The sequence below is a fragment of the Caenorhabditis briggsae genome (assembly GCF_000004555.2).
Source record: "Caenorhabditis briggsae complete genome, chrIV, whole genome shotgun sequence".
Classification (NCBI taxonomy): Eukaryota; Metazoa; Nematoda; class Chromadorea; order Rhabditida; family Rhabditidae; genus Caenorhabditis; species Caenorhabditis briggsae.
Window position 1 is genome coordinate 10,033,735 of NC_013487.2, and position 9,890 is coordinate 10,043,624.

At 36.6% G+C, this 9,890-nt stretch overlaps 2 protein-coding genes across 2 annotated transcripts in view; one reads left to right on the top strand and one right to left on the bottom strand.

The window, feature by feature from the left end:
• CBG03489 overlaps positions 1-3,294 on the bottom strand; it is a gene marked incomplete at both ends in the record, with an annotated part of 4,633 nt that extends 1,339 nt beyond the window's left edge. The window contains 7 exons of the mRNA XM_045235777.1: positions 40-323; positions 870-1,125; positions 1,169-1,498; positions 1,550-1,936; positions 1,986-2,311; positions 3,062-3,173; positions 3,223-3,294. Coding sequence (XP_045092412.1) covers positions 40-323; positions 870-1,125; positions 1,169-1,498; positions 1,550-1,936; positions 1,986-2,311; positions 3,062-3,173; positions 3,223-3,294 — 1,767 coding nt within the window. The remainder of the gene's footprint in view (positions 1-39; positions 324-869; positions 1,126-1,168; positions 1,499-1,549; positions 1,937-1,985; positions 2,312-3,061; positions 3,174-3,222) is intronic.
• Positions 3,295-6,715: 3,421 nt separating this feature from the next.
• CBG03490 lies at positions 6,716-7,309 on the top strand (the record flags this gene model as incomplete). Its single annotated transcript, XM_002633752.1, has 3 exons — positions 6,716-6,937; positions 7,011-7,154; positions 7,199-7,309. 3 exons carry the CDS (start codon positions 6,716-6,718, stop codon positions 7,307-7,309), a joined length of 477 nt encoding a protein of 158 aa, XP_002633798.1.
• Between the last annotated feature and the right edge of the window lie 2,581 nt (positions 7,310-9,890).

The window sequence follows — 9,890 nt, forward strand, 5'->3', positions numbered from 1 at the left end:
GAATCCATGCATCAAATAGTTTTCCCAAAGAGTTTTGACAGCTGCTTTTGGATCTTGAAATATCTGAAGAACTTCGAGAATTCCCCTCCAAACACTGAATCGCATTTGGACGGTGTCAGTGTCGAATCTCAAATGGGAACAGAGAATATTCTTGAAACTAATGCAGTTTTCTCCATGTTGGTCATCGGTATCGTCTCCACACTGTTCACAATGCATTTTGTCTTCCAATAGGGCATAATCAGATTCCTCCATTGTACGTTTGACTTCTCCGTTGACCATGAAGTACCGACGTGTGAGTTCTTTAAATTGGGTCCATGTCAATGCTGAAATCAGTGTTTTAAACATACATGTGGATGGCCGGGCCGTGCCGCCTAGGACAACTTTTCGAAAATGTTATTTTTCGAATGTGCAAAAATATTTATAATGGCACAAATATTAATCCAAATGCACACAACCATCCGAAAAAGTCAATTTAATTGAATTTTTAGCAAAAAAAATCAAACTTCATTAAGCCAAGGATGAAACTTTTTTTTCTAATTACGACTTCAAACCAGTTTTTGTCGACAGTATCGGCCTCTAGTGTGGATTTTCGTTCACTAAAAAGAAAAACCATCTTGAAAAATAATGATTCGCTCTAAAATTTCAAAATTTCTAAAAAGCGGGCCGGCCATCTTTTTCACAAGTATGATTTTAAAGAAGTGGGACAGGAGATTTTACGAAATTATTTTTTGAAGTTAGGAAATGCATTCTGACGTAACAGTGCACAATGTTCAGTGTTCTCGGGGGTTTATAGAAACGGAGTTTGGAGAAAATCATTTTTCCATATCTTCCCACCGTTAAGTTGTTTTCCGAATTTATGGGAAACTTACGATTTTCATTCCAGTTCAGAAGTAATCCATTGAAGGAGCATGTTCCGTACATCCAAAAACAAGTTGCCGTATACGATGAATTCATTCTTTGTACTTGACAATCTTGATTTCTTCTTGTACTGATTGTAAATGGAAGTGATAATGTTCGCACATAGAAATCATCACCAGATGGAGACCAAGTTTTAGCACGAATGTAGAAATAGAACAGAGGCCGTTTTCCAGTTGCACCAGATTTTGTGTCCAGAAGAACGGCATCCTGAGAAATTTTTATTATTCAAGTCAAAAAAGGAATCTTTAACTTTTTGTCTGGTTGTGCATAATAAATGGGGATAAGTAGTTTGAAAGGCTCGGTCTGGCTCACTGAACAACGCAGGAATTGTAACAAATTCCTGACTATTAACATCTGATTTCTTGTGTGCAGTATTTCCTCCGGTTCCTTTTTGATTTGCAGTTGCATTGTTCCTTTTCACTCCAGTTGTTGGCTTCATTGCAATCAAAGCAGCAGATGGAAATAATTTTGGTTCTTTTGGAGAACTTGATCCCATTCTACATTGAATTATCTCATTTTGAATTGCCGCTGCTGTCTCTTCACTGACGATTTGAATATCGAATGAGTTGTAGAAGAGAGTCTGAAAAATTTGTAATAGGATATATAAAATGAGCCCTTCTCGCTTCCTTACCTTATTCAAAGAGTAGCATGTGAACGTAAAAAGGTTATTTGTCACCATTATTGGTGAGCCACTGGGCTCATTACACATCAAAGCATCATTCATAACTTGCTCATAAGTCATCATTACTTCTTGCAATAGCTGCCATAAAGTATCTGGCGTAGCATACATATTCGTGGAAGAACTTTGACATTCAAATCGAAGACCTTGAATTCGGATTGCTAGAATACCCAAAATGTAGGTTAGACTTGAGTAGTACTTTTTGATTTCTCGTAAGTCATCTTCTAGCAGTTTTCCATGATTTGACAAATTTTCAACTTGAACTCTTCTGAGTTCCGTATGAAGTAAAGGGGAATTTTCAACACATCCTCGGCGAAATGCTGCCAAACATGGTCGGAGCTGAAATTTGAAATTGTTTGATAAATTTCGCTTCAAGCTATCAGAATACCTGTCTCGTGAAAAATGCTCTCATCTTGATTTCAACATTGCAATTTGGATTTTGCAACTGGGAGAGCAATCCGTGCAAAAAATGCAAGAGGTTGTTGAATTGATCGAAAAACTGATTCCACCATTGTTCTCTCTCAACAGACACTTTTGGAAGCCGTAGAGGGCGAGCCATATTGATCAGGCGAATCAAGTATAGGTTCAAACTTTCCGTTGTAGAATCTTTTTCGATTGTCTGTGGTAAACGAACAATGCATACCAGAAGACCCCAAACAAGAACATTCCACTCGTCTTCAAACTCATCATCTCCAAGTTCCGGGGATGCCAAAACTGAAAGAAAGGACTTTTATGACGAAATGTAGAGGTCTTAAACATGTTTCCAACTTTGATAATACTTTATTATGTCCACAAGCAAAGCGGGACTAACAGATAACTTCTAGATGCAGGCTCAAGAGCCGCGGACGGGTGAACACCGCCTAGTTTCCGCTTTAGCGATGAGCGCGGACCGTTGACGGCTTGTCGACGGACCGTTCCTTCGCTGTGAATAGAGTCACAGTTTTTGAACTAAAAGTTGTTAGACATGAATCCATTAACCGCGAAGGAGAATTCGCATAGAAATTGTAAGCTCTTTTCTATCCGGATAGAAAATAATACCGTATATCCTTTAATAGAAGCCCACATCGCCACTTCTTGTTTTATATTTTATCGAAAAGGTCTTCCTTTTTAACTATGAGGTATTTGCTATTTTCAAGCTCTTTCTAAACTTTTCTGATTTTCCTAATGTCCATCTAATGTTTTTTCTGCTGTTGGTCTATTTGTCCCTCCACTTATTATCTGTATCCATAGTTTGTGGACAGATGATTCTATCTTCATCGTTATCAATTTATCGTTTTGGATGTGGTCGTAAATCAAAAGCGCATCGTTGTCAGTGTCATCTTTTCTATCTGCATTATCTTCCCCCCACTCCTTCTTTTTTCTTCTTCCCAGACTATCAACGCCTCAGATAGAATTTGTCCCAACCACGTGGGTGAATGCGTCGAACAGATCAAAATTCGGAATTTTAGAACATATCTCTCTTACCTACGAATCGTTTTTCCAAAAGTTGCTCAATGTGGTTTCTTATTATCAGAATATTGTTCTCTACAGCTGCCTCATCAGCAACGGTTTCTCGAGTTCTGGAAAGTTGTCCAAGCTGAAATTCAAATATTGAAAAGTATAAAAAAGAAATCTTCATAAGATACCAATTGATGGATTATCTTCTGATACTGTTCAGCGGTGGTAAACACAGATATTTGTTTCACAAGTTGGGACATTCTATCATAGCCTGAAAAAAAAGAATAACAAACTGATAAGAAAAAGAATGAAGTAATAGGAGCGGCAAAAACAAAATGGATGGGGATTAGATTTTGAGGAAAAAGTTTTTTTACGAAAACTATAGAACCTATATTGGGGCAGGAATTTTCGCTTAAAATTTGATTAACAAAGTGAAACTTCGTTTGGTTACTAAATAGTTCTTTCATTTGATGATGTAATGATAATAATTGGGAACAACTCCAAAAACATCAGTATCTATATATGACCAGCTGATAACTGGACAAGGAAGTTATATGGTAATCAAGGCTATACCACGAACGGATGCAGCTTTTTGAATAAAGAACTTTTAAGGATAGATAGGATACGGCGGTTTAGCCGCCCTAAGTGGTTTTAGGGTCGCTGAGCGTACTTTCGAAAAAAAAACAGACTGATTGGTCCTACCAATTACCGATTTTCTCAGCCTTGATGGTAGTGATGAGTAGAGACAGTCATTATGATTAAGAATAAAAAGAAAATTTTCAGATACCGAGATTCTTGAAATGAGAGAATTTGAAAAAGTAAACAATGGGATCGTTGAAAAAAATTGTTACTGAAAACAGTTTAGATCAGAATGTAGACAAATAAAAACATAGGATTTTCGAAGATTCTAATAAAGACTACTATGAGATTACGGTAGATGCGAGAATGTTGTTATTTGAGTTTCTGAAGTGAAGTTGATATGCAAGCGGAAATATAAAGAAAAAAGATCCGATGCTTTCTTTAGTTTTGGTTAGACGCCCAACTGGAATTCATACATTGATGAGACGAAAGAAAATATTGATAATAGAGTGAAAAATGGAGAGGAATTAGAAATGATAGCAGTGATAAGTGAGTGTCCAAAGATACTGTAGAAACGAGAGAGAGAACACAGTGAAAAATTGATATAATGATATGGCTGACAGCCAATTAAATGGGAGGAGGGGGTAGAGAGACAGATGTAGAATGGACAAAAATTTGTAGAGTGGCGTCTTTCCTTCTGAATATGTATCTGTTACTGTTTCCACGTCTTCAAATCACCACGTGACTAGAAGAGAGAGAAGAGAGATTCGATGATAAAAGGTCATAGGGGTGGTCTGTGGCTGTAGTTATAGTTATCAGCTGTTTAACAAAAAAACCACGAGGAGTGATGCACTTGGGTGTAATTAGAATGGCGTGGTGCTTTAAAACACTAGACAGTGTGGCGTGAAGGAATGACTATGCAACTGAAAATATTTGAATGAGGTCAGAAGAAAGAGATGGGGACCGAGCAAGTTGATGTAAACTAATAACTGGAAAAAAGTTATTATAATTTAGTGAAGTCATTATCATCATAAATTGTAAACCGGGCCCTGCCATAGCTTCTTTTAGAATCAATATTTTTGGACCATCTAGATTAGCTATGATAGATCTCGACTTAAAAAAACTTATCTTATCTATGCACAAAGTTATAAGCTCTAAAAAATAAAGTGGATGATCCGGGCCAGGCCGGGTGCTGCCAGTTTTTACGGTTTTTCAATTTTGTTGGCTGTAACTTTGTTCATAGACAATATACAGTTTTTTTCAATGGATATCATTTTTAGTACTCGTTGAGTTCTATCAGATCTACTTTAGTTGGTCCAAATAGATTGATTCTAAATAAAATAACTCGCGAAGGCTCGGCAAAGGCTCGATTTATAAGTATGCGGTTCGATAGGTTCTGTTAACGTATTCACGTGAAAATTGGTTCACAATAATTTGAAGATAGCTCGTTAGAATCAAGATGATTAGGGTTGAACGAAGTATAACATAGCAATTATTAGCGGTTTCTAAAAAAGGAATTTTCGAATGGTGGACCGGTAGATCTGTTTTGGAATCAACTAAATAGTATAGCAAGGTACTGAAACCAGTTGAAAAATGCAGCTTGAAGAATCAGGGCCCGCCCGTTGCAATTCGAGAAGACCATATTTTTGAAAAATATAAGAATAAGTTGGTACAAAGATCAGATTTCTGAGTCTGTCATTATGAACGACACACATACTCTAATTGTGCCTAGTCGACATCTGATGAGATAAAACAATACGTACTGGTGGTGCACCGATTGTTGACCACCGACTACCATCTTATCTCGAAATTTGTGACGTGGATTATTACCTCCTCCCCTAAAACAATAGTATTTATGGTAGTGTCAACTTGACTGTCAAGACAAACTGCTTTATTTCTGTCTTCCGTTCAGTCTATCTGCATTAACGTAGTTTGGTTAAGAATTAAACTATTTTGTAGTACTCCATTTTTTAATGAGAAGAAGTATTCTTTTAAAAGGTGGAAAAAGAAAAGAAAGCGTTTTTTATTTGAATTTTATTTCTTTCTGACAACCGCAGAAAACTCGCAAACGACGCCACAGATGGAGAGGTGAAACTGATCAGGGTCACCGTAGAATTTTCATCAGATTTACGCAAAATGTGGACACAGAAGGTTGTCTTAACGGGAATCAAAAAGTTTAGGTAAAACGGGGGAAAATTCTGGAATATATTTGGGAATAACTGAATAAATGGTGTGAGTGACAATTGGGAGATAGTGAGAAGAACATGGAATTGTGATAAGAAAAATGGGTTTCGTTGAAATGAAATTTCATAATGTATGTTTTGAATTTTGTTTTTTGCTTTTCATGTTTTTCAGGAAAATTGTTATCCAGAGCAACTTTGGATAAGGATTGTACAAAAATAGTTGAATACTCAAACAATTGTCAAATTTCGTTATTTTCTGAAAAAAAAAGCAGATAAAGTTGAAGAATTTTCATAACTTGATCAAAGCTTCTTCCTTGATCAATCTGAAAAACCCCATACAGTAATCATTATTGTAGGGATTACTGTAGAGAAAAATATTTGAAATTGACATGGATTACTGTAGGGACAATATTCAAAAACCAAAAGGATATATTCAAAAACCAAAAAAATTACTGTAGACATATCGAAAACTGCAAAAGTTGACGATACTGCACCATGGATCCCGTAGATCAGTCTCTTTCTGTAAACGAGTTTTAGACAAAATTTTCAGACGGAGAGGAGATATCCTCAAGGACAGATCCCCACAAAAATGTATCTTCTCCAAAAAATCTCTCCTGCACGGTTGAAAACAATCCATAGTTCCTTAAAAATTTAGAATTATGTGCATAGTCTCTAGTTGATTTCTTTTCATTCCCTCTGCAACTTTTTTCCCACGTTCCAATCTCTGCCGAGTAATGATCGCTTGACCAATGCGGAAATCGAGCCTCTTTCAAGTGTTTTCTCGATTAATTCGCGCTGGCACCTAGAGAAAAAATCTTGATTTCTGCCCGCAAGTGGAGACCGCAATGCAAACATCCGTGGGACGGTAAATCTATAAAAGTGTTTCTGGACTGATCACTAGAGCATAACACAAATAATCATGCAATATCCAAAACAGAACGCTAAACTTTTTGCACTTCTTCTATTGAATGTTGCAATTTCTTCTGCATCCATTTTCTCAAGTTCTGATGACACGTCGTCTGAATTACCAAGTAGCACAACAGCAGTTGCCATTCGAGCTAAACGACAATGTGGTGGAATGGGTGGATGTTGCGGAGGAATGAGTGGATGTGGATGTGGATCAATGGGAATGTGTGGACAGGTTTGTAATAATTTTACACCGTTTTATCTCATGTTTTCAATTTCCAATTGACTCAAACTGCGCTCTGTTCCAGACATGTTGCCCATCTGCTCCACCTCCATGCACCTGTGGAACTCCAGGATGTATGCAATGTGTTCAACAGACTGTATTGGTTCCAGTCACCACCACAACTTGTTGTAAATGTTGTCAGCCAGTCTGCACTAATGCTTGTACGAATGTAAGTTTTAGAACACTTGACACCAAAACAACATTCGATTTAAGGGAGGAGGATGCTCTTGTGGATGCACTCGCGGAGGATGTTCTAGAAAGAGACGTTCTCTTTTGGCTATTGCCAGCGAAGAAATGAGCAAGAGAGGAGATGTTATGGTTTGAAAACGACACTGGATTCTAAAGATTATGAATTATTTATTTCCTAAATATTGTTCAAAACAATAAACTTTATTAATTTCACAACTTGAAAAGAAAGGAAAACATTTAAAACAAAAAAAAAAACAAAACATATTTGAAACATTGTCATCATTTCAAATTTTGCAGAGACTATACTGTGTCATTTTTAGTTCACCTTTAAAATATTTTTGAATTCTGAAATGTTTTGAATTTCAGAACTTCGAAATTCCGGAACTTTGAAATTCTTGTATTTTCTAATCATCGAACCTCTCCATCTGTATTTCATTTGTCGAAAATGTTAACTTTGGGAATTCTGAATTTTACCCAAAACCTGAAAATAAAAAATTATGAAATTGATACTTACCAAAAAAAACACAAATATCAGATTCTGAAAACATTCTGACATTTTGAGTTTTTTATAAAGGTTTGGACCAAAGCCAAAATCGAAACCTTCAGAAATATGTATTCAGAATTGTTAACGTTAAAATGCGAATTTCTGATCTTGATTGGTCACCTACCGTCTTGTCTAGTTCATTTCGAACTAGCTGTCTTGAAAACAAGAAACCAAAAATTCCAGGCAACATCATTTATAAAAAGGCAACATCATTTATAAAAATTCCAGGCAACATCATTTATGAGCACTTTTGAAAGTTTTATTAATTAAGTTTTATAACCAAATTTCACTCTCATTCTTCTGATCATGGTATTTAATTTTCCCGGGTCTCTAATAACCTTCCAGACCCAATGTTTCAATTGTTACATTAACATGAATTCAAGGTCAGCAATGGACGGACAGCGAAATTTTGTTTACGGACAACGGAAAAAAACACTAAAGCAGTTTTCGACGGACAGCCAAAAAATGCCCAGACGGCGACAAACGGATAACTAACGATGGAAAAAATTGACGGAAAAGAAAACGAAGCTTATCCACCACCTTTAACTGCAGGACGGACAAAAATATATCAACGGACAACGGACGGCCATACATGCGGACGGATAACGGACTGTCTGTGTTCAAGACACAGCCGGAAGGACGACTACAAAAACGAGAACGAACAACAACGATTCCGAAACAGAAAGACACCCTGAAAAACCATCGCCGAAAAGAAAAGCGCGCAAGAAAAGCAAAACAAAAAAAAAAATCACAAAAATAAAATCAAGTTCACAATTTTGTGGCATCCCGATGGCGACTTGGCGCCACCTCTTGACCGTTTCCACCGTTCGACCGCTCGACCGCTGTCTCCACAGCTGACCTCTTGTCCGCTTTCATTGGAAATCTGATATTCTGTTACATCGATTTTGCCACTTTCAAAAAAAAAAACCCATCTTTCAAAAAGTGAATTTTTTAAATTCTCATTTCCTCACCTTTCTTTCTATTCCGCTACTCCTTAGTCCTCTCCTCTGGACTTGAATCCTGCCAATCGCGGAACCTGCCGTGGAACCTTTCTTCGAAGTCCCGGAAGCTGGCACATCCCGGACACCAACAGCTCCTGCAACTTGAACGTTGGAAAATCAAGTATTTTTCTAAATCGTGGCTTTGCAAAACGTGGTTTCATAAATATCAAACTCCGATGATTTTTTTTAACTGGAAAGTTGGAAACTCTTATAGCCCCCGTATCTTAAATGAAAACTCAGGAAAGCGACAAAATTGAACCTGAAACTAAAAAAAATCCCATTCCTCACCTTTTTTTGTTCAGCTACTCCTGTCACGCGATCGTATCCCCACACCAGGGGGCATTTCCCGTATTTTGTTCACGATTAACCCCGATTACTGTACTCTGACAAAAACCACTAGGCTCTGGGGAGAACTCGAACCAACGATGGTTGATTCAAATTCATCCCTGTTAACCACTAGGCTAATCGGGAGCACGTTAGATGAAGTTTCGATGGTTGTTATATACTACACGTTTTTAAAATTAAAAATTAACTTTTTCTTTTTTTTCGGCATTTCTGATTGTAAATTCAAATGATTCTTGGGGTAGTTTTTGGAGTTTCCGAAACTGGAAAAACATCACCAAGTGTTCGGAAAAAAGAAGGGGAAATTGTTTTTCCTGAATAGGCATTTCATAGGGTTTTTTAAAATACTTTTAAAGGCTAATTTGAAAACTTAAAAAAATTATTAGGGTAGTTTTTAGAATATTCTGAACTGAAAAAAACATACAGTGGCGAACGTTAGTGATTGTCCCTCTATACTTTTGTTCATAACTTTTCTTAAACTTATCCAATAATCGAAAACTTTTTTGTTAAATGTAGCTGTATTTCCAACAAAGCGTCATATAAGTTTTTTGAAATTCAATCACTTTTTGTCTCTTCTGAATCTTCACAGACGTGACGATGACTCCAGAAGAAAAAAACAATTTTTCCGTCAGAATTTTTTTGAAGATTGGCTTTGTGATGAAAAATGTTTGGTGTAGATTAAAAATATACAGAAAAAAAATTTGAAGCGGTTTGGAACATAAAAGGTGTGGTTCTAGAGTTTGGCTATAAGTCGGCTCAAAATGATTGCAATTTGTTCAAATTTTGAGAGAATGTGTGGTTTTAATTGTTCTACAAATTACATACAAAA